Source organism: Drosophila bipectinata, chromosome 2L, assembly GCF_030179905.1.
Source record: "Drosophila bipectinata strain 14024-0381.07 chromosome 2L, DbipHiC1v2, whole genome shotgun sequence".
Lineage (NCBI taxonomy): Eukaryota > Metazoa > Arthropoda > Insecta > Diptera > Drosophilidae > Drosophila > Drosophila bipectinata.
The window spans coordinates 305301-330045 of record NC_091736.1 but is presented as its reverse complement, the minus strand read 5'-3'; the positions used below and the strand labels follow the sequence as shown (position 1 = coordinate 330045).

The 24745-nt window shown below is 48.1% G+C and overlaps 2 protein-coding genes across 2 annotated transcripts; one reads left to right on the top strand and one right to left on the bottom strand.

Moving 5' to 3' along the window:
- Nucleotides 1–5126: 5126 nt before the first annotated feature.
- Nucleotides 5127–5721, bottom strand: LOC108131061 (uncharacterized). The gene has a single exon (XM_043212765.2). It carries the CDS (start codon nt 5634–5636, stop codon nt 5247–5249), a length of 390 nt encoding a protein of 129 aa, XP_043068700.2. The 5' UTR covers nt 5637–5721; the 3' UTR covers nt 5127–5246.
- Nucleotides 5722–13383: 7662 nt separating this feature from the next.
- Gsc (goosecoid homeobox) lies at nt 13384–23655 on the top strand. The gene is made up of 3 exons (XM_017249841.3): nt 13384–14225; nt 14983–15350; nt 22836–23655. Exons 1-3 carry the CDS (start codon nt 13595–13597, stop codon nt 23100–23102), a joined length of 1266 nt encoding a protein of 421 aa, XP_017105330.2. The 5' UTR covers nt 13384–13594; the 3' UTR covers nt 23103–23655.
- Nucleotides 23656–24745: the final 1090 nt, after the last annotated feature.

The following is a 24745-nucleotide window of genomic DNA, read 5'->3' as shown; positions in this document are numbered from 1 at the left end:
AGCGGAATGTGCAGCGCTTGTAAGCGGCTGCCCCAAAGGTAGTTGTCCCGCTTGTTCTGCTTTTGATCCGGGAGTGGAGCTGCCCCTGCCACTGGCAAGATCAGAAACAGCGGCAATGGTGGCCATGAGCGTTGACCTTTGGTGCTAGAAGAAGTATCCCGAAGCCCACAAGCCCACCTGATCATCCTCCCAAATGTTAGTCTTCTTCATCGATAGGGACAGGAAGTCCTAATCCCGAGTCCCCATGGAGAATTCTCACGTTGTCTCTGCCGACGGGCGCTTCCTTTCAATCGCCGATAATAATTATTATTTACACCCAAAGCTGGAGCTGGAGCAGGAGCAGGAGCGCAAAAACGTCCTCGCAGCAATCAATCAAGCAGACGCGCTCCAGATCAGTTCCTCATAGATACACCACATAGATGTGTGAGTAGCTGGTAGGTTACAGGTATCTCCGCATATGAGTAGCCTTTGGAAACTCTGGAGGGGATTCGCCGCCAATAGGGCTGTCTAGTATCAGTATCTATATTAATTATAATTTTTAATGAAAGTTCTTAGATGTTTCAAAAAGGGTTTCTTATTCTGTTTATTTGTATTTTTCATTGTTCTTCAGTATTCAGTAACCTTTATTTCTTGTGTAGAGAGTTATGGAAGCCAGGAAAGTCAGGCACACACGTCAGCAATGCCCAACCCCCGGCTGGAGGCCTCCGCTACTGCCACTGCCGATTATGAGATGATTGCTTAAGATGACAACGAGCAGACTGAGGAGCTGGAGCTGGAGCTGCGGCTGGAAGAGTGATATACACAGGCAGGAATGCCCCAATGCGAGTGGCAGCAATAAAAATGACGTTCCAGATTATTGCACACTCGGCACGGAACGACAGCGACAGCAGCAGCAGGAAGGAGGAGCTGGAGCTGGAGCTGGAGATGGAGGAGCAGACAGAGCAGAAACAGAATCTGACGTGTTCCCGAAGCTGACTCTGCTTACGCGCTTTTCAAGTTCCACACATAGCTGCTGTCATTATTAAAGACATTTTCAACTACATTCTAGTAGGTACTTAATTTCCCTCGAAACAAGAGGCCTCCCTGACAGGCAGCGGCGGCGGCGGCAAAAAACGAGTGGGGCGGGGAGATGCCACCTCACACGAGCTGCTGATTGGATTGCCGAGGGCTTTGTGTCAACCCGGGCTAAGCCCCGTCCGTGTCACAAAGGATCCTTGCGCCCTCGGACAATGCTAAGTAGGAGTAAGTGCAGCCATCCAGAGGGGCTGCGAAAAAAATTGATGAGTTAATTAACGCGCATCGCCAACATTCCGTTCGACTAATAACTAACTTGTAGACGACGGCCGGCAATGGAGGATGCCTCGCGATGGAAACGCTGAGAGCTCTAAAAGGGGCATGGGCGCAGAGGCTGGACGGACGTGGGACGTGGGACATGGGACAGCCATATTTATGAGCATGGCTTCGCTCAGTTGTCGATATGGCACTTCAATGTCAGTTGTTCATCATCGTCTCATCGGAGTGCGGATGATCATTGCCGGCAGAGGCAGAGGCAGAGGCAGAGGATCGGGCTCAGGGAGTATCATGACTGAAATGCGTTCTTTAATTGAGTTTTGCGTTGCATTTGTGCAACTGCAACTGCGACTGCGGACTCTTTATGGCCATCCATGGTGCGGCGGCGAGAAGCAGAAGAATCCGCACAGTGGCATTGGCCGGGCAACGTGGCATATGATCACACAACCATTAAATATGATGAAGACTGTCAAGGTGGATGAGAGCTAGAGAGCTAGAGATGGTACCATCGGCTGTAAGTGGCTTCTAGGCTTTGACTTATGCACTTTGACCTTCTTAATCACTCTTCCCAAGCTTGTATCAAGCTTATGTTATGTAAGGATCTATAGTATTGGATCACGCTGGAAGCCTCATCTCCAGGCAAGTGCTGTCGTCGGGTGCTGGCATTTATGACGCATTTTCTCATCGCGAGGCAAACACAAACATCCGCAGGCCCCACCAAAGGAAAAACAGAGAATCCCAGCTCGGAGACGACGATGGAGGCTAGCCTCCAAGAAGCCAAGAAAAAGCTCCCTGGGGCCATTACGCATACTTTGAGCCGCGGAGTTGATTTTCTCATTTGAACAAGGCTGCTCTGTCCTGAATAGTATGCCACTGATCATTATCAATGATCTGGCATTGCATTGCATTCCCATTGAGCTCGCTGGCACTGGCAGTTACAGTTTTCGACCAGGATGAGGATAACTCTTGGCCATCGCCTCCTACCGGCGAGTCCTCCCTCCTCTTCGGGATCGTTGACCACGTTGATTGATTACTTTGGTGCCCGGCACGTTGGCAATTTATTGGGGAGATGCCGAAGCCGAGGACGAGGCCGAGGTGGCTGCCTCGCCTGGGATGATTAAAAACGTTTTCCTCTTCCTAAGTTATTAGCTGCAGATTCACTAGCCAAAGTCAATTGTTGTGGCTCTTATTGGCCATAATTTTCGCCTGAGGTTTCTCCCCGATTGCTTTTTGGTGTGAAAATGATGTATGTGGCTCTGCGGTTGGTTTCGGTTTCGGTTTCAGTATTGACTCCCCCCCAGCTCTGCTTTATGGCATTACTCCAGCGATGAGCCTCGAAATTGGCGGCGGTTACTTTGACTTCTTAGTACCTCTCCTGCCAGCTTCTAGGATGTGTCTATTGTGATGCTGGTAATTGCTTATTCTGACCATCATTGTGGAAATTCTGGGGCAGAAGAGGCGTCTGGTCTAATAATGGGGCCTCGAGGAGAGTTCCACAAAAACATACAACTTCCCTTAGGATGCGGCTGCAACATTATGTCACTGGGACTGCATTGTTCCTCCCTATGTTGCAGGCTGCTTTGTTGCCACTGTCAGGTATCATTCACTCAACGGCCCAGTCCGAATGCCTTCGCAGAAATTCGACTCCATGCAAATGAGGCTGAGTGATGGCCTCGGCCTGGACAGGATGTGTCTCTCTCAAGGTAATGCTCGCCCCCTCCCCGGCCGCCTCCTCAGTGGACACTGACACCTCCTCGAGGCAGGAGGCGCCTTTCTCTTTCCCACACCTGCCGCACAAATTTGAAATGAAATATTTTCGATTCTGCTGTCAACATTGGTTTGGCTGACAACACATTAGCAACTGGCTGTGGCTGCGGCTGTGGCGGTGTTGCTGTTTCTGTTGCAGCAACAATATGTCGCCGCCGTTTGTGGCGACATCACATCGGTACCAGGACGTTGCGCATGCGCCGCACGATTTGCAATTTGCAGCTAATTGAACGCGTGCGCAGGCGCAGTTAGTTATCGACTCTCACGCTTCCCAGCCCCCTCCCCGGTGGATGGGACGCCCGCCCCCAGCACCCTCAACCATCCCCCCATATCGTTTCCCACAGCAAGCGCCATTCGCAGGCGACAAATGGAGAACGACACACAAATGCCTCATGCACGGTAACCTGAAACTGGAGGCGAGGCGCAGACTGGATTCAGCATAGAGCTGGACGAATCTCAATTCTGGCTATTGGCCGGGCCAGTAGCACCCGTTAACGGTGCTGACAGTCGAAGCAGTGGGTGGTGTGGCAGCCTGCGAGTTAGATACTCCGATCTGTGTGTGTTTGGAAGGATTGCGGGAGGAGAACGATGGAAGAGTCGATGATTTAAATATTAAATATGGCTGTGAGTTCCATCCGTTTCTAAACAAATGCACATATGGGGCTTGTTGCTTTTTTGTCAAACACCGCCCGCAGAGTGCTCATGTTCCTTCTGTTTCGATCTCCAAGCCCCCAGCCCCCAGCTACCCGTGTCACCCGAGGTAGAGCCGCCGCACTTGTTTATGTCCGAGTCCGGTAGCTTTGTTTCGGTTGGCCCCTTTATTTATCTCTCCCCAGCCGTAAAGAACGGAAAACAATCTGCAATATGTTTATGCATTTCTCGTGGCTGCTGCGGAGACTCTGCGGTGGGAGCGGTGGGGGCAGGGACCCAACAATGGCTGTTGGCTTTGGCCTCTGGAATGTAGCTCCATTAAATGGTAAGCCCAGTGCCCGCTTCGTTACTCGTTTCTGCTGCTGCCGTTTTGTTTTTGTCGCTCTTGATTAGCAATTTAATTGATTTGAAGGCGGCAATTTGTCTCTCTGTCCTGAGTTGGCCTGCACCCCAGTCCATGTCACACGATATGATACTCCATGCCCAAAAAGAGTGGCTGAAGTCTAAGAATTGGAGGAACCGACCTGCTGACTTTTTATGCGCTCCTCTCCGTGGGTGGAGCCAAACTTTCTATACAAATCTCGACTCCGATTTGACTAAACTTTTATCGCTCCTGTTTGGTTTGGAGAATGTGCAACTGAGCTTTCCCAGGTCCCATCCCAGCTTCGATTTCGGTTTCCGTTCCCGTTGTATTATTAGCTACACGGAGCCAAAGAGTGTGCTCCTAAAGGCCTTTAAATCTAGCCAAGTCCGAGTCTGAGCCCGGAATTAGTTCGGGTTTCTTCTCAGTGCTGCTGCCGTTGCAGTTGCAGTGGCTACTGCTGCTAGTCGCAGGTGTCCGCCATTTGGGCATTGATTTATGCAGTGGCCGGGCATTAGAAAGGTCGTTCACAGTTGTCGTCGCCAGCAGTCGTGATTCAGAGCGGCGGGCGGAGACGGAGGAAGGGTCCAGCCCGGAGGAGATAGCGGGGAGAGATACCACTGGCACTGGCACTCACTCGGCTCTGAGCCAACGTCTTAATTAGGTTTCTGCCGAAAAGTGCCGAAATTTTCGGCTAATGCCCGTCTTGCCACGCCCACAAGACAATGTCGCTGACCCACATACTGCTTCCGCCCCCTCCAAAGCCCTGCTCCTCGGGATGCTCCAGTTCTGAGGTCTTTCTCGTTCTGCTTGCGGGATTATAAATGACATGGCATTAGTCTCGGCCAGGTTAATGTGCGTCGTTCCAGGCCCATCTCCGCAGTGGTTCATTAGTGGGGGACAGGGTGAAGAGAGTTCCTTGAAATACAGTTTCATGGGCCTACGCAAATGTGGGTCTTCCAAAAGCGAGGATACACCATGGAACATTGTGGAGTCCGGTACTATCCATTTGTTCTAATCCTTAGAGGATTTTCAGATGGAACTACACAAGTAAATATTTATCAAGAAACCACTTTTAGAAAAACTTATATTTAAATCTTAAAAAAAGAAACCTACTTTTAAAATTAAACATTTAAAAATCAATTAAAAGTCCACTTATACAATAATTATTTTCCGCTTAATCTAAAAAGCTTCTGGAAACGGTGCCATCTGCCTTTTGTTGTCTGAGCTTCTCTTGATGCTTGATGGTGACCTCCAGAAATTTAAGGTATTCCTCGTCGATGGGTTCAGTCTCATCCTCTGAGGAGGAGCTCTCATACACGTAGTCCAGGTGGGAAGACGCCAGAACCTCGTGATTCTCCGCCTGCTCCTCCTCCGGCTGACTGCCTGGACACAGCCTAAGGACCTGGTTGCGGTGCCACTCCACCAGACTCCTGTAGGTGCTGATCCACATTTGGTTCTGATCCTCCGTTCGCTTCAGTGACAAGTTTGTTGGGCTGGGTTTGCTCCTCCTCCTCCGGCGACGACGGCGCTGTTCGCTTCTGCTCCTGCCCCGCTTCCTAGCCATCTCCTTCTGGACCTATCCTCGCTAAGGATTATACCACGTCCCAGGGAACAACAAACAAACAATAGCCCACTAAGCGCTGTCAACTGTTGCCACTCCACCAAGTAGACAGTTCCCAAAGCGAGCTGCCAGACGATTGCAAGAAACAGCTGATAAAAAGGAGCTGCCCATATGGAAAGCCAAAATCAACACATAGATGGCGCCACTTTTCCCAGAAATGAACTGCGCAAACAAAACAAATCAATACTAGATGGCGCCATGAAAAAAACTTTAAAAAATACCAGTCGAATATACCAACAAAAAAATTAATTAAAAATGAAAATTAGGAATTAAAATAATTTCTTTTCTGATTGAACACACTACCTTTAAATGCCTTTTTTTTAACTTAAGCCCAGCCCTAAATTCCAACTTTAATACAACTTCCTAATTTAAAATACCTTCTTTAATAAGTTAGCCCTGGTTTAAGGATACCTCCAACTGACTTCCACCTTGATCGTCGTGGTCAAAGGGCAAGCGCAAAGCCGAAAGCCGGAGATGAAGCAGAAGCCAAGCCGGATCCAGGCCAAGCCAAGCCGGATCCAGAGCCAATCCCAGCCAGAAGCCTACAAAAAGGCAGTGGAAAAAGAAGTCGGGCCCTCGGCCAAGTGTTTTTCTTTCAAATTAAAATCCCGTGCTTACAACTGGGTAGAGCGCTCCCGAAGGATCCGATCCGAAAGAGTTCAAAGGCCGACCTGCGATCTGGAAATCGAGCTGAAGCTGGGATTAGGGCGGATCAATTTGGCTGTGGTGCGAATGCAAATTGGCCAGCGGTACGATTTAAATGAGGCTCAGCACAAGGCGGCCAAACAAAGGCCGGACTTAATATACATATCTGCGTAGGACGAGTGCGTGGATGTCCTGCTGGGCCGGAACAATACGTCCTGGAACAGGAACAGGACGGGCGCAGCCCTGCCACTTTACCTGCCCGGCAGCAAATAAAGGAAAATTAGGTTTACACCTTCCTGCCCAATATGTTCATAAAACAATTTAGAGATTTACGAGAAGATCACTTCGAATGTCGTCCGCAGTAGCTGGCATGTATCCTGCCTCCCTTTCCGGCTGCTCTTTCCGGGCGAACTGGGTGTGTGTTTGTATTGCGGTTTTAGCCATCGAAAATGGCGCGTGGTTATGGTTATGGATATGGATATGGATATAGATGTCCATCATCCCCGGCGCATCCCTTGCCGCTTCGCGTGCCACTTCACACATGTTTACTTTGGCAACTTGCGTGAGTGGGGCATGGGGATGGGGAGGGCAGGGGGTGGCAGCTTTTCATTTCCGATGAAGTAATATGCGTTCTGATACGAAAAACATCCTGCGGCTGGGATTTGCACGCACTTATTCCCTTTTAATGGACTCGGCCAGCCGTTTTTTGCTGAATTTTTTGTCATCTTTTTCCACGCACATCCACGCTTTGGAAAGATTACTTTTAGGGGGGTGGGGGGCTAGTTCTGATCCTGTGGAGCTAGTTTCCTTAGACTCCAGGCTCTCCTTCGCCGTACAGGATGTGATAAACATGCGGTAATTTTTTGGGCTGAGTAGGAGGTAACATCCTATTACTTTTTAGTCCCGAATCTGGTTCCCTTTTGGACACCACAATGCCTCGCCTCGGGGAGCCAAGAAATTGCTTTTCGCTTAAGCTACATTAAGGACCATTTGCATTTTCACGGCCCACAAATAGCTGGCTGGCCGCAGGACAGCAGGACAATCAGCAGCAATCCTTCAGAACCGAGGATGGGAGGTTCGCCTGGACAGGTACCAGAGTACCAGCACAATACTCTATCTCTACCGCGTGGGATCCTAATTCTTGAGCACGGGATCAGGATACTAAGCCCGAGACCAGCGAAAAGGGTAGAAAGGGTACGGGGTCAGGACAGAAAGGGATAGGGTCGAGGCAGGACAAGTTAGTAACTCTCATTACTTTAAATGGATTTCAATTAAGTTGCAAATTGATCTCGAAAACAATTGAGTCCTGCCGAGGCGTTTGAGTGGTTCGGGCTTAGTGCTTTCTCGCAGGCGGGACCCGGGGATAAAAACTCTAGATGGCCTGCTGCACAAAGGCTGGCTTCCACAATGGGCCTGCCTGCCCGCGCTTGATCCGCTCGCGGTCGCTTTTCCCACTCCTACGCTTGTAGGCCAGGAATTAGGAGGAAAATAAGTTCTCGAATAAGAGGCCTGCTCTTTTCATTCATGGGTGCTCAGGAAAGTACGTCTTTTAGAGAAAGGATTTCAGATATCAGAAATAATATTTTTTATTTAAAAATACAAGAATTAGATTCTCTCCCAGAATGACAAAGGCTACTCCTTTCAGAGTCCTTCCTATCATCTGATTTCCTAAAGTAAGCGATACGGGAGCTGCAGCTGCCGAAGTACTCCACTTTGCACCCGTCTCCCCCACTTTCCCAGCCCAGGCCAACTCATGAGTGACTGGCAGTTTTCCCAGCCGGGCTTGGAGTGCCAGCAGTCCTGCCGCTGACAGGATAACGAGATTTTTCAAGTGGCCCTCCACTTCACACCCTTCTATTCAGATGTGCGGAGGAATCAGATGCCCCGATATCTCAATTTAGTCTTAACAGATTTCTCTCGCAATTAGTCCGGCAGGAAATGGAAAATGCGCAAATAACGATTTTCCGAGGACTTGGGCACGGACAACGGAGTAATTGCAGGTTCGGGCTAGTGGTGGACTACAATGCAGCCAGGATGCCAGGATCAGGGCAATCAAATGCGCATCACCGATTACCGCAAAAACAAAGGCACGAAAGGAACAGTTTGTGGAAGGTGAAAGGAGAAAGCATTTCTTTGCGGAGCGGGGCATGTAAGCCCAAAACGAAAAAAATGAGCACAAAACAGAGAGATCGCAGGGGGGAGGGGGACTGTTTTCCATTTCACTCACTCTGTTGCCATACAACAGGGCTAATCCCGGCTGAGCCTTGTTGCGATTTGCTACGGTCAATTGAAAAGCGGCCGGGAAAACGATCAACCGAGCGATCAGGATCCAGCTCGGGGACCCTGAACCGGGCCTCGCCACCAACGCCAGCAGCTTTGTTGTTCTTTGTTTTTTGTGCCCGGGCCTCGAGACAACACTGCAAATATATACACACAGGGAGCTCCGGATAACAAGGAATCTGAGAGCGAGATTGAGGCTGAGACTGGGACTGATGAGACGACTGGCCAGAGCGACATGGAGGAAAACAAACACGCCAGTTGGCAGTCTGCAGATGCACTTGGAGAAACTGGCGCGACCTGACAGTCAACTTCAAATCAAATCCATGAGAGCCCATCCTCCTGATAGGATATCACCTTGGAGTTACCATCGAAGTTTCTTTAAAGGCTTACGTACCATGCATTGTAGGAGTAGCTAGTTCCAACACCTAGTCCCTTCTTTCAGTGCCCTCCATTCTTGATGACTACTTTTTTCGCCTTTGGAATCCTTTCATTGGTTTGTTTCCATTTCCTTTCCGGGATTTGTTTGTTTGCCAATTTGTTTGGCTTTGTCTAAGGTGACGGGAGCCTTGAACCCGCGCAAAAAATCCAAAAAACGGCCGGAGATGGAGACGGATTCTGGCAACAATCACAGTATTTTAATTTCCCAGATTTGCCAAGAAAGAGTTAAGGCAAACAACGACCCAAAAGGTCAAAAGGGGCAAGGAAACTCGGCTAATTAATTGAGTTGAAGTAATTTTGGTGAAGAACAAAAGTTCTTGCAAATGGGATTGCCTTTTTCCACTCTCCGCCAGCTACGCCTCCTGGATGGATATTTATGTTGGCTTTCCCAAATATTTGTCGAACCACTTCCGCTCCCCTTCGAGTATCCTTCCACCTACATGCCCTCAAAATATCCCTAGGCCTCATAATTTACATTTTTAATTGCGCTCCAAATCAACACGAGATATATGAAGACCTTACGAGGGAAAGTGCTTCCGTTTTCATTACATATTTCGGTATATTTCAGACCATTATGGGAGTAACTAGCTCTGAATAGGACTAGCTAGGATTTAAATAGTAACTACTGTTGTTTGCGATTTTATAGTATTATTCCGACATTCGGGTAGTGTTCCAAACCCACATCCAATATCAAATAAAGGAGGTTGCCCAAAAGCCCAAACCCAAATAGGAGAAAGAACAAGGTCCTGACCAAAGTGTGGCCTTGTTTACGCAAATGGGAACCCAAACCCTGCAAGGACAGCTGCATCCCCGGCATCCCTCCGCTTCCCTCTCGCTCTCGCTCTGGCTCTGGCTCACTCCCTTCCGATCGGCGACCATTTTGGGTTTCGACTCACGCCCTGCCCCGCTCATTCATCCGCACGGGCCCTCGGTTTTATTGCACCTTTTGTCTCCATGCGTGTATCCTTCTCGCTCCCATCCCTCGCCGCTCTCTCTCTCTCCCTGCGAGAAGGATCCGCCATCGTCCTCCCTTTCCCACCATGCGTAATCGAAGCAATTTGCACGCTTACGCATAAAGCAAGATTAAACTTATCCTGATCCCTGAGCTGACTGATCCCTTGATGCGCCCGCCATTGCGTCCCATCGGTACACTGAGGTTCTATACTCAGTACTATGCCTATAAATCCGTATAATTCTTATATCTGATATATATCTGCTATTAATGGTGCTTTGAATTTCTTTCCGTGTATCCTGCGCTGGCTGAGATCAGCCTCTGAAACCAAATGAAGCCAACTGTGCGACGCATAAAACGATATTTGGATTAAACATTTAATTGACTGCTCAGGGAAACCGGTGTTACCATATCATAGTATGCGTAGCTCATAGAGAGAGCGATCCCGTTGCTGTACCATTCGAGTTCCGGGGGTTGCTGCTGGCGGGGATTAGAGGCCTATTCCGATGTCGAGTCGGGCGTTCATTAACATATCAATGTCAGCAGCAGGCGACGGACGCCTCAGCCTCAACCTCAGAGCCAGAGCCAGCCGGGCAGTTTCAAATCCTCATCTCCTGGATTTAGCTCCTGAATCTGATTCTGATTCCGATTCTGGTGCGGATTCTGCTGCTGATGCTGATTTCGATTTGGCTTCTCGAAGAAATTCGCTTAAATTTTTAACAAGACAAATACCCAGAGCACACGCCATCCCATTCCGCCTCCATTTCTCGCAGCTCTGCGAGCTTGTTTTCCTACTTCTAGGAACCGGAATGGGGGCGAAGGATAGGGCAAGGAAGGGCCAGTCCTCCAGAAAGGAGGAGAAAGCGTAGGAAACTTTTCTAATTTTGCACAACTGGAAACCGTTGCCGCGGGCCTTGAAAAAGAAATGGCAACACGAAATCAAAATAAAAACCATCAGCAGTCAAGAAAAAGTATCGGAAAAAGAAGGACGCCGATGGTTTCCTTCCCCACATAACCACATCCCCACTTCCCGGACCACCCACCAATTCCCAGTGCTCAAATGGAAAAGTAGAAAAACCTTTTATTCCACAATGTTTGCTTAGTCCTTTGCCAATTGAACTTTTTCGCGCAGCCAATCGAGGAGAGGATGAGGAGGAAGGCAGGAGAAGGTAAACCAAATACTTAACGAGTGAAATTATTTTCGTATTTAAAATTCAATCTGCGAACTAAAACAATCATTTTAGATGGAACACTAAAAAAAACAGCAGAAATAGGACGCAGTGCAGCTCAACTTTTGGGCTTAGCGAGCGCACTCCCAGCCCTGCTGGTCCAGGACTCTCCATTTACTTTTCCCGTCGGGAGTCTCGTCGTCGGTCGTCCATGTAAGAAGTTCAGAGCAAATGTAAATAGAGAGGTTAGCCAAAGGGGGCCGGAGTGGAGGTGAGTGGGAGGGATTGGGAAAACAAAGGGCGAACAAAGTGTCCTGGCCCTTGCTTCCTCGACCTGCTTAATTATTCAATAATTTCTAAAAGCATTTGGCCACATCGTCATCAGACGTCATCGGACCTCATCCTTTCATCCTGTGAGGCGAACGGCAGTCCTGCATGCGGCAGTCCTTCAATCCCCCGTAATTAGTTGGATACATACTCACACACAGGCGCGTGTGCAGGAGCACACTCCCATTTCTACATTTATGTAAGCTTCTCCCCCTCCGGTCCTGTCCCCAAATATTGCACAGAAAATAATTCTAAGCTGGAGCTCTACTAGCTCTTTTAAAGGTGATATAGTGGGGACGACCCTTGGTCCACTTTCCTAAGCTGCTGAGGGGTCTATAACTTCAGAGTTCCGACCTTAGTGTATAATTTTAGGAGTTATCCTCCAGTTTCTGCCAGTGTCCTCCGTTCTTCCCAGTACTAGCTCCTGTGTGGGTGACATGGTGGGGACTTTTCACTTCGTTCACTGCTCCAAGCTGCCCTCGTGTGTGTGGATTGGAAGAGTTGCATTTATCATTAGTCGAAGCTTAGCTTTTGTTTTCCTGCAATTCGGGGGAGTGGCCGAGAGAGGCCTGGAGGCCACTGGGGATTTTGCACTTGGGCATGTTTGATGTGGAAACTTTAGATTAAAATATTTTCATATGCGCCCGCACGGGGCGGAACAATGGCACTGCGAGCGTCAACAGATGCGTGAATACATTGGAGCTGCTTGACCACATCCTCGGAAGCTCGCATCTTATGTACTGGCATCCATTAACCTTTGCCCCCGGGGAAGGAGGGGAAGGATCAGTGGGCGAGAAGAAAGAGAAGGAAGAGCGCATCTCCGTGGGCGGATTGAGCGCATAATGATGTTTATGTGTTGCCAAAAACATAAAAGCATTAATTTAGTCATTATCTTCTTAAGATACGACGCCGGCAGAGGCTACAGCGTGAGGAGCGGAGTAGCTGAGGCTCCCGGGAGCAGAGCTACTGGAGAAGAGAAAAGCTCGCCCTTCCGCCCCCTCATCATTACAAAGGGGGGGAGGGATTTTTCGCGTTGGTAGGTGGCAACAGAGACAGCCTGCTGCTGCATCTCTTTCTGGCCCTCACCTTGTGTCTTTCTCCAGCGGCTTCCGTCTCGCTCTTTCTCCCGGGCCGCAGGGTCCTTCAGTGATGACTTTATCTGTATAAATAACTGTCAGTAGCCAAGAGGGGGAGGGGAGAGTGAAAAAGAAGAACGGAACCGGCGAAGAATAGAACGGGTGGGGGGCGCCACGCGGGGCGCACTATCTGCGAAGCGCCATCTTATCCCGGACCTCCTGGCAACGCTAAACCGGGGGAATAGCATGGGGCGACACCTCCATCAACCACCAACAAACATCCCAAGAGCCGCAGAACGAGACGGTGAGAGTGGGAGCTGGCCTAGAGGGAGAAAGAGAGAGAGAGAGAGAGCCAGGGCAGAGAGCGTCGAAGAACATGGTAGCGTCGGAGGCGTGGCCACCCTCGAATGCCATTGGCCGGAGACCAAAAATGTCTGCCGTACGAGAGAGGCCTGCGATGTATCCGTCAGTGCGCGAGACTGCCTCTGTATCTGTATCTGTGAAGCACTGTATCTGGCCTGACGACGACTCGACAACTTGTCGTGCGGCACACTCTCATAACAGTTTCGCAGCTCGGGCGGACAGGAAGGGTTCCGGTATCAGAAAACCTGTGAGAATCAGCAGAAAACCTCGCTGCGAGTCTAATGCGATTTCAGTGCACCAAAGACGTGTCGATAAGCCCGAAAGTTCCAATAATCTGATTTTAAGACTGTCTCGTAATACTCTCTGCGTTCCCGAAGAAAGACTACAATAAGTACAAGCCAAGTGACACTTTTTCCGACTCCAGTTCTAAGTTAAGCCTTCAAGATTCTGTCCTCACTGTGGACCCCAGCAACGCTGGCAGGCGGCGCCCCCAGCGGAGGAGGAGGTGGCGGCCAGAACAGCACCACCACCACCCCGAGCACCACCCCAGACATACCGTCGTCCAAGGCGAAGTTCAAAATCACCGTCGTAAGCACGCCCAGCCCCTCGCCACCCCCGACGCCCCCGCCCTCGAACTCCCTGCTGGCCCAAATGGTCGAGACCAGCTCACCGCCGGCGGGCTTCACGCTCAAGAGGTGCCCCAGTGATCTCGGGGAGCAGCAGCAGCCGCCTAGACAGATGTCCCGATCTCCCGGCAACTCGGCCGCCTACCATCTGACCACTGCCATGCTCCTCAACTCGCAGCAGTGCGGCTACTTGGGACAGCGCCTGCAGTCGGTCCTCCAGCAGCAGCAGCAGCACGCCCACCAGCAATCCCAGTCACAAACGCCCTCCTCCGACGACGGCAGTCAGTCGGGAGCCACAATCCTCGAGGAGGAGCGGAGAGGAGGAGCTGCGTCGGCAGCCGCGGCATCTCTATTCACCATTGACAGCATTCTGGGATCGAGACAGGCCGGCTCTTCCGCAGGACGGAGCAGCCACAACTGCAGCAGTGGCAATAGCCACCAGAATGGACTGCCCCCGAACGGCATCAGCTTGGGCCTGAAACGGAACGGAGCCGACTCACCCGCCTCGCCCAATTCCAACTCCAGCTCCAGTGCCGCCGCCAGTCCGATCCGACCGCAGAGGGTTCCTGCCATGCTGCAGCATCCCGGCTTGCACCTGGGTCACTTGGCGGCGGCGGCGGCGAGTGGATTTGCCGCGTCCCCTTCGGACTTTCTGGGTAAGTAGCCACATGATTTTTTAAAAGGGTAGAGGTAAGAGGGAGATTCTATCAAAGATTCAAAAGTATTTCTAAAATCTAAACACCTTACGAAGAGTCTAATATGTAGAGTTTATCGAACCACCCCACCAACTCATACACTTTAAAGTCCCTCATCCGAAACTCATCCTCCAAAGAGCCCTGAATGGCATTATTCATAATTAGGCAATGATCCGGAAAAGATGATTCTGCATCTCCCTTCTATTCCCGTTCGATTTTGCGGTGAGAGGATTTGCATTTGGGGTCTAAGGTCGCAGATGGGAGTGGAGAAAGTGGAAGGGCTCGTGGTGGTGGCTTCCCTGTAAGGTTCACCGACTTGCGTTAATTCGAGCGTGGCTTTCAGGCAGAGATTTATGCAGAAAACCTCTTAAATTCATTCAAAGGCTCCCCGCAGGACATGAATATTAAAAGCATTGGGTGAGCTTTTTTTCCGGCAGCACTCGCGGCACCCGGAAGTGGAAGCCGCTCATATGGGTGCGCCTGGGTTCCAGCCGGTAGAGTTTTTAATCACCAAGGATCCCTCCAGAACCAGAAATCATGTTATGCATGTGAATTTTGAATAAAAAAGTTCCCCCATGACTCGGAAGCCAACATGGCGGCAGTTTCGTTTTCCACGTTTCTGTGCATTTTTGAGGATTTATTCAGGATATTATAACACACCCTCCAAGTAGCTATGTTCTTCTTTTTTATAAAAAAATGTTTACTTTCTCGCTTGCAGTCGCGTATCCCAACTTTTATCCCAACTACATGCACGCGGCAGCGGTGGCCCACGTGGCGGCCGCTCAGATGCAGGCGCATGTGAGTGGAGCAGCCGCGGGACTCGCGGGTCACGGACACCACCCTCACCACCCCCACGCACACCCACACCACCCCCACCTGGGAGGCCACCACCACGGACCCGGGCAGCACCACCTGGGACACCTCGGCCACGGGCCGCCGCCCAAGAGAAAGCGTCGCCACCGCACGATCTTCACGGAGGAGCAGCTCGAGCAGCTGGAGGCCACCTTCGACAAGACCCACTACCCGGACGTGGTGCTCAGGGAGCAACTGGCCCTGAAGGTCGACCTCAAGGAGGAGCGGGTTGAGGTGAGTTTCGAAGCTGGGGATAATAGTTTTAAGGCCTCTTTCTATTAAATTAGAACACTCTCGCTGCCCTCTGCCCCTGACTTGCTCCAATTTCACGCTCGTTTAAATTCCCCGCGTGAAACCAATCGAGTGCTGAGAGTCCCCGGCATCTGCAGCTCATCTCTCCCCTTGAGAACTTCCCGCTGTTTATTTAGATGTCAGTGGCGAGCAGTTTGCCGGCTTCATCTGCCTCCTCGCAAAGCAAAACAATGGGAATCCGAGTGATTCACTTAATTTGGGTAATGGGACTCGAGATACAACCGCAGGATGGGTATTTGCCCGATTGTGATTCCGATTCCGATTCTGGGTGTGCCCGTTCGTATCATTGGTAATGTAAATACATATTCCGCCTCTCCTCGCAAATCCCACCCCGGGGCTGGCCTCGGGACAAACATCCCCCTGGATCGGCCCAAATCGCTCTGAGCCTGAAACGAAGGAATCTCGACAATTTGGATTCAAAGTCCATTAGTGTCGAGGAAACCCAACAACAAACAAACAAATCGAGAGGTCACCGAGGGCGGGGTGACGACAAAAGTTGACAATTTAATTTGTTCCCAATTTGTGTTTGAAATCAGAGGGTGTGATCGCAGCTTTTGGGCATTCGAAAGCGTCTTTTACAGGGATTAGCGGCGCTATTCCGAGACTCCGGTGTTGGTGTTTCCCGACAATATGTTTGTCAACCGGCCGAATGTTTAATCTGCCCGCCTCAACCCCTTCAACCTGCACCCTTCCAAGGCGGAAGGCGGAAGGCGGACAAGTGCGACATTTGTTGACATGGGCGGGGTTCTGTTTAGGCATCGGCTTAAGACAACTTACCCATTAGCATCACCAACCATTAGGACACACGGTTGGGAGGGCGGGGGATAATCAACTGCGTTACATAACCCGGGGAAAAGTTGACACCGACACCGGTGCTCTGATTAGGCGACAAACTTAGCCCGCGGCCGAGAACACGCCTGCTAAGCGGATTAACCTAAAAATATGTGATTTCGGAAAATCATTTGAAAACATTTTAACTAATTGGAAAAGGAAAGGGTACCCAGATCTGCTGGCTCACTGGGGGACTAATTAACATACAAGCACACAAAGAGAGACTTCAAACTTGTCTCTGACAAGCAAAGTGGATGAGGAAAGAAACTGGTTGGACAAATGGTCGGAAATGGAGAAAGAGCCCCTCCGACTGCCTTTGCCACTGCCACTACCTCTGCCACTGGCTGAAATCCCCAACAAATCTTTCGCCTCGTCATCACTCGTCATTGAGTTAAGCATAATCAACTTCAGCACTGGCTTCCAGCTCGGAGACCAGCTTTTGTGACTGCTACTGTTTAGCATATTTGCATGCCAAGAGCTGCCACTCGAGACCCTCTCGGCCCCACCCCCCTCTCGGAGAGGCGTCCGCTGCGGAGGAGCGCTCTAAGACCCCAGTCGATCCGTAAGTGGCAATAATTATTGAAAATCTTGCCTAAGACAAACAGCAGCAATAACAAAAGAGAAAACGGGGGAGCTGAAAGAACCTACTCTGGCGAAGATTGCTCATCGGATTGGAGGCTCTGAGCTTAGTTTTTAATTAAATGTTGGATAGCGCAGAGGTCTCAGCTGCTCGGTTAATCCACATGCCCTTGAAGACATTCGGTTCCCATCGGTGCCCAGATGATCTGTTTATTTTGACTTCATCATTTGCAATTATTATTTTTATTTAGACACTCTAGCCACTCTAGCCGGGTGGGATCGGCCAGATCGACCCGATCGGGTAAAACGGTAGCGCAGCCATACCTGTAGAGCAAACAGACCCGATCTCTCCGCCCGTCTGGAATCCCATTTTTCGCTTCGCTTTCTGTGGTGCGTGCAAGTCAAATACGCCTAATCCCGCAGCTCAAGTGATCGAGGTGATTTCGTTTTCCGATCAGCCAGATGGAGCGGGATGTGGACGGAAGGCGAGAAGGGGAGGCCCACAAGAATGTCTGGAGGGCATTTCAAATATTTATCTTCGGTCGTCGCCAAGAAATTAGTAATCATCAGCTCGGCATAATTTGTGCTCCGCTCCTTCTTACTCGGGCGGTCTCATCTCTACAAATATTGATGTTACCTTACCATCACCCCTTTCCGAATACACTACAATGTTGGAAGAAGAACCAGAAGAATGTGCCCACTCATCTCGCTCTTAAGTCCATTGTGAACTGATCTCTTGTTTTCTCCGACTTTGTCCTTTTGTTTTGACCAGGACCTGAAAAGGCTTGTCACCCTGACTCCCTTTTCCATTTTCCAGTTTCCATTTCTTCGAGGATCATCCCGAGCCCAAGCGCTGCCGCTTTGATGTTGCACAATTGAGAGGCTTCCCGACCAGTGTCCCCACTTCCAGGGCCACCTGCGTGGCAATTAACTAAAACATCCTTTCGCCTCCGTATTGTTGTTTTTATTATTCTTGTCTGATGTTTGCTTAGCCTCGAAATTGAATTAAAAACGGCAATGAGCTGGAATCAGCAGATTTTCATTAATTTCACCCGGGGCTATGAGCCACCCACTGATTCAACCACTCAGCCGACCCACCACCCCCTGGGTGACAGCCACTTTTCGCCGCAAACTTCACGCCGCCACCCCCAATAACTGTTGATATAATTTTTCATAATTTTCCATTGTTCAAGCACTTGAGATTCGATTCTCCCGGGACTTTTGTGGCAGCAAAGTGCGTTTTTTTCCCCGGGCGAGGGGGCGTTCGGGCCAGACTCTCCGCCCATGTTTGCTTTACAGTTTTGGCTGTCGAACCGTGCAGCCGTAGACAAATATTATCGCTGGGGTAGCAAATTGCCTTCAAGCTGCATAAATTTACACAAAAAACCTAATGTACGGTGGAAAGGGCGGAGAGGGGGTGGGTGTAGACAGGTACGCGTCTCCCGCTAAGCCTTTAAAAGGTCGTCCTGCGTCAGCGATTAGCGCTAAAGAAACACGTTTTTTTTACAAAATTATAATGTTTATGCCCAAAAATGCATTTATATTTTTTTTGCCCGAAAGACAAAAAAATTACCCTCACAATACTTAAAAGTTTATGGTTTTTTAAAAGTATGCTTTCAAAATATGTTCTCGATTGAGTTTCCTAACATTTTTCTTTTAAAATTCTTGCTACAACTATATAATATATAAAATCAAAAATAATACTTTGTTTATAATATTATTATAAACTAAACTAACCAAAAATTTTTTTTTATCATAAAACCAGAAAAACTTACATGAAACTTTCCATATATTCTTTGAAGATATTTATTTCCATATATTCATATACACTGTACTATTGTGCCATACCCTAAATAAAGTTAATGGAATTAATTTGATACATAATAGAAAGTAATATTACGACACTTACATAAAACTTTCCATACATTCGACTTGTTCGTCCGCACACAGCAAAGTGATGCACTGTGCTCCATTAATTCTACAAAAAATTTAAGGGAATAAAAATCATAAATAATATAATGTCGATGAAATGCATACATATTAATAAATTCAACATATTGAAGAGGTACTCCACTTCCCCATTAGGATGTGGTGCGCTTGTCCACCTCACTTACACATGCACAGTTTCAAAATGGCCAACGCGGTGGAGACCTCCACGACGCTTCAGCATTTCGCCACTTTCATTTGGCTTGAAGGGATGTTCTGATTTAGTTTACTCATAAAACTGGATTCACTTATGATATTTAATACACCAATTTTACGAACACATCATAAATATTTTATATTATAACTTTTCACTCGACACTTTTTGCAAATTGCAAGCCTCAGCTCCAACTCTTCTTCTTTCCATTAAGAGAGCTAAAGGGGAGACAACAAAAATTAAATCTCGATGACACGTGGCCGATATATCGATTGCAGAGTGGGGAATAGTTTTGGAAAGGGAGAGGATTTATTTGATCTATTTTTAATTTATAAAGTAAAATTAAAATTTATAAAGTAAAATTAAAAATCACTAAGCATTTTAAATGGCACTGAAAATATCCCCCTTACATCGAAAGCAGACTTTCGAAAAAATCAAAATTTCAGGGGAGTTGAATTTAAATGCTTGAGAGAATCAAGAATGATAAAATAACAGATCCATTAAAGAAGTATAAGAAACCCAATAAACACCTCGTATATGTACGTCAAACAATTGTTTTTTAAATTGTAGTACCCATCAAGGGTTACCCTGCAAGTTGCCGATCAATTTTCATGCCTGCACGGTTTTAATCCAACACGATGGAAACTGCGTCAACAATTTTTACAGAAAAGGGGACGACTAAGGGTTGCAACCGGGGGCTGAGGAGTTGGCAGGCATGCCCCCTTCCTGGCGACGAAGTTTCCAACCGACTTGCGCTGCCAATTTCGACTAATTAGAGAACCTGGCAAAAACGGCCGCCATTTTGCGTTTGCCTGTAGGAGCGACAGTGGCAGCCCTTTCGCCAGTTTGGGACTCCCCCCACACAGTTTCGGAATTTTGATTTGATTTTTTTTATGGGCGGCAGCCATTTTTTTGGCTCTGCCTTCGACGAGCTGGAAAAACAAGGGAAATTAGTCGCCATAGACGGCGGGACAAGGGCGAAAAATCACAGTGAGCAGGTGGTGCGATTAACGAAGCGCAAAGTTATCATATCACTGCAGCTACGTGCCTGCAACGCCAAACATTTTTGGTAATCCAAGCACTCAGTCAGCAGACCGACCAAAAAACCCAAAAATAACACACGGTCTGGACGCCCCCACTCTGACAGGCGGAAGGTTAAAGGGCACGGAGGGAGCCAGAGGGGGCGCAGCGTAAAGCGCTTTTGTAGTTAATTAAAAATCAACTGCCGAGGGTATGTTTGTTCAATGGATTTCATGCACGATTCCAATGTGTGCCGCCCAGCCGTCCCTCTGCATGAGTACAGCCAAAGTACTGGCCACCCACGCCCACCTCTCCCTTTCACCTCTGATTTTCAGTGGTATCAGCGATTTATGCGCTCCTGGATGAAAAATCTATGGCAATATTTGCGGTGGGGTGCCGGGCCTCGGAGATCACTCGCCTCGAAACCAAGGCCCATGCATGTCAAGTGCAGTCTTCTGGGAAAAAAGTGCTTGCACAGGAATACACTGAAGAAAATAAGCCAAACTTACTAATCTACCAAAGAGACTGCTCGAAGGAGCCAAACTATTTTTTAAACACTAATAACACACTTCTAGAATCTATATTCTAGATGAATGTCAGTGGTTTTTTAATCCAAATTAGTTAGGATACATTTTTTTTGAAAACTTTTTATTCATTTCCGCAGCGGGGTCTGCAGAGTCGCCATTTTGGGGCAATATTTTCGTTGGAAGCCCCGAAAAACGCCACCAATCAACATACAAAATCGCATTCCCAACACCCGGCACCCACCTCTGGCGCGGCGCTTTTCCGCCTTTGTTTATTTAATTTCGCAAAATTTTCACTGCGATTTTTCCGAGCAAACGGGCGGCCGAAGTCGGGAAAACGCGCCCGCGGTTATGGCCAAATTGTTGTGCGTTAGTCAGATTTCGGGGCGGTGGGGGTGGTGTGGGGTGAAAGAGTTTCCGTACAAAAGCCGGGCCACGGTCTGGTTCGAATGTTGGCCGTACAAATTACGGGATTAGCAGAGCGCGCACGTTTTTTCCCTCGCACACACACATCCTGCGGGCCGTGTAGTATCGTCGGATTCCGGATTAGAGTTCAATGCGGTTCGCTAGCCAACATTTAATTAAAATATGAAACTTTAATAAGCAGAAACGCAAAAAAGGCAATCAGGCCGCAAAAACCATCCATCGGCCCGCAGCTAATATTAATTTTTTCGTTTTGTTTTTGAATTTGTGGATTAAATCTGTTGCATAGGCAATTATGGGGCACGTTCGCCTGCAACACACTCGCTGTGTTGACACAATTAAGCTGACTAACACAAATTCATGGCCTGCCACGCCCCGGAACGGCGATTTTGGAAAAAGGCGTGTTGTTTTAATAACTTAAGCTCATAAAATTATGAAAATTATGAAAATAAATATTTAAAATTTGTGCTGTGCACCGACACTATGATATCAAAAATCTAATTAGGCTAAAAGGACCGGGCCATAATAAAAATACTGGGTGACATTGGCAACTGAGAGTTCAAAGGTTGTCAAGATAACAAGATGCTCGGGGAAGTTAAAGAAAAAACATTATTTCCTCTCCCACTTGGTTGAGTGTAAAATTAAAGTATGGGTTTTTTTAAGATATCCTTTTATGCTAAGTACGTTTAAGGTATTTCCTTCAAAATGCCACTCCTACCTCCTACCGCGGCTTGTTATTTTAACAAATTCAGTCGATTTGCTGCGTAAACATTTCTCCTTCCCCCAAGGAAAACTGGAGGAAAATGAAACTTTTTCCAACACAATGATAACAATGGGAAAACGCAACTTTTCCAACGGCAGTCCCGGCCTTATAATTGTTCTAATTAAACTTTTTACTGGCTTGCTTCCTCGAGCTCTCCCTGCATCTCCCCGTGTTTATTCAGCAAATAATCACAGACGGATAAATAAATAACACAGGGGTTGCAAATTTGGCGTTGCACTCTCGGATTGGGCAAACAGAGTGCCAGGCTACAGAGACTCCGCCCTCCGTTGGGGTGGGGATGGGCTAGGGTAGCTGTGGGGCTAATGACAAGACAGTCGGCAGGGCGAGTCCAAGAGCATCCGCACCTTGCTGCTTAACCCCATGATGGTAACCCCGAGACCCTGCACAGCCGCCTCTGGGGTTAATTAAGTAAGTAACTGTGGGTGGTGGGCATGGGCATGGGGCGGGGACATCGAGGGAGTGGCTAATATCAAAAGGGGATAACAAATGGTAACACATTCGAGCCGGAAATGGAGTTATCTCTTCAATGATTTCATCAATTTTTCCCTACTTTAGCTACATTCTTCCTCCTTCCTTTGGCTCGAAATTAATTACAATTACAATACACCCTCTAATTAGACGTTAAAATGGGAATGGGAGGGGGTCCCTGGCAACTTGGCCGAAAGATAAACGTCAAGATGGAGGAAAGAAGCCAGAGTACTGACTAACAGCGATGGGCGAAAAAAGTGCTTAAAATATTTATGACTGGAAATCCCAGAGAGAAAGGAGACCGGAGAAGCGAGAGAAGAAATTTTCCGGGAAAAACGGATGAAAGTGTTTGCGAAGCCCGGCGCTCAAAGGTAACCTAGACAGCCGCATGCCCACCCTCCATCTTAAAAGTCCAGGCGGAAAAATATGTACCTTCGAAGTTCTGGCTTGCAAATAAAAAACAAGAAGCAAAGCTCCCTTCAAGGCGCTGAAGATTGTGTACTCCCTATGAATATATCCGTAATCCACCTAAAATTAAGAAACCTATATTATAGAAGCAGTGTAGACTTACCCTTCAGTATTTATGACAAATCTTTGGTGAAATTTTACTCAATACCTCATTTTCTTTCTGCTTCCAGGTGTGGTTCAAGAACCGACGGGCCAAGTGGCGCAAACAGAAGCGGGAGGAGCAGGAGCGCCTGCGAAAGCTGCAGGAGGAGCAGTGTGGCAGCACCACCAACGGGAGCGGCAACAACAACAGCACCTCTGGAACCGGCGCAGGGAGCAGTGCTTCCGCCGTGAAGTGCCCCGGATCCGATCACTACAGTCCCCAGCTAGTGCACATAAAAAGCGATCCGAACGGGTACAGCGACGCCGACGAGTCCTCCGATCTGGAGGTGGCCTAATCGGACTACAGACCCAGGTGTACATAGATTCGATCCCAAGCTGTAAAAACACTAGACCCCATAGATGTATTGTTTCACCAAATGGACTTACTTGAGCCTAAATTATTCCCTATTTGTTAGCGGGCTATGACACTTCCAGAATCTTCCGGGGGCGCCAAACCCAGAGCCCTACTTTCGAGTTTTAAGCAAAGTTCGCCCGAAGCAGTTTCGTTTGTTTGTAAATAAAAAGAAGGCTAAATCCCGTTTATAGGCATTTTCTGTTATTAAGTTTTAAGCGACCCCCAGCCTCCGGGCTGGAGAATTAGAATCATGAGTAAGAGTAATATTAGCCAAGTATATTACATTATATATTTAGTGAAATCTGTACAGTCACCATTTGTATTAAACGTGTGTCGTCTTGTTTTGTTCCCAATTGGTAATTGCCAGTAACTTCAATACTTGAACCATTCATAACAAATACATGCTATAAACATTACTTAGACGAAGATAAGTGTCATTTCCAAGGATAATTCTAATGTTAAACTAACTTATTGCAAACAAAATAAAAGCAAAATCGCCAAACTCTCAGAAGAACCCAATGTTTTTGACTCTGGAGGTGAAAATTGGGAAGACCCTGCCGAAATCCTTCACACCTGCCAACGGCCGGGCAACAGGAGATCCGAGGCGGGGGCTAGGACGTCAGGGGACGTGGCGGTCAGGCTGTTAGCAGCTTCGATGGACACTTTGAAGGCTTCGGCTCCAATCAATTCACACATCGGCACGGACCAGCACACAAAGGGCCTGAACAGAGGATGTGAGCCGGATGAGGAGGGGGTATGAAAATGTGTTTTGTCTTGGTCTGTGGCAGATGTATCTGGGTGTCTATGTATCTCATGGATTCCACACGCCATTTTTGTTTCTTTACTGTAAATTGTTGTCTAAAAATATCGTACATTGTTGGGATTTAATTGCAGAAAAGTGTCTGCACCTTTAAGATATTATTATTACTGACTATTACTGTTTTATGTTCTATTTATAATTTTTGAAATTAATCATATTTCAACGCTGGCATTTACGGTCTATGGTTGACTTGTTCAGCTCCCAAAAATTGGCAGACAAATTACCCCAGCGCCAGGGTCCTGTGACTTCTCTGTTTGTGTTTCCCCCATTTTATCTTTGTGTTTTTCTCTTCTGGCCAAGTTTCCATCTTGTTATTTTCGTTCGGCAGGCAAAGGCAAGCACAGGAAGCTGGGGTCAGTCAGGTGAGAGACATCGACGTCTCGTATCGATGGCCGAAATTCAAATTCAAATTTTATTCCATCTTGACCGGGTGGCTGACTTCTCTGTAGTCGTCTGTAGTCCTCCGGCTGCAGTCGGAGTCGCCATTTTGTGCTCTGTCATCGCCCGGACTTATATTTGAATAGGTCTGCACCAGCCCATTCCGTTCTTATGACGATAAGATCTCGTGTTACCACAAAATCCGAGCCAGAATCTGGATCCTGCTTCTGGTTTTTTATTTGTTTGCCGCCCGTTAATAGTTCGTGTAAAAATCTACAAATATTTGCAATCTATTAATTTTTCTGATTTTTTCCACTCTCACCCGTGCCTTCTCATGTTTCCTTTGTTTTTCTAGAACACGCTTTCCATAATTTTTTTTCCGTTTC

What these genes read in the sequence shown, in the direction of transcription:
- LOC108131061 (XM_043212765.2), bottom strand. Translation starts at nt 5,636, where the DNA reads ATGGCTAGGAAGCGGGGCAGGAGCAGAAGCGAACAGCGCCGTCGTCGC.
- Gsc (XM_017249841.3), top strand. Translation starts at nt 13,595, where the DNA reads ATGGTCGAGACCAGCTCACCGCCGGCGGGCTTCACGCTCAAGAGGTGC. An exon ending in GTCCCCTTCGGACTTTCTGG is followed by an intron (nt 14,226 to 14,982) that starts GTAAGTAGCCAC and finishes TCTCGCTTGCAG; the next exon opens with TCGCGTATCCCAACTTTTAT. An exon ending in TCAAGGAGGAGCGGGTTGAG is followed by an intron (nt 15,351 to 22,835) that starts GTGAGTTTCGAA and finishes TTCTGCTTCCAG; the next exon opens with GTGTGGTTCAAGAACCGACG.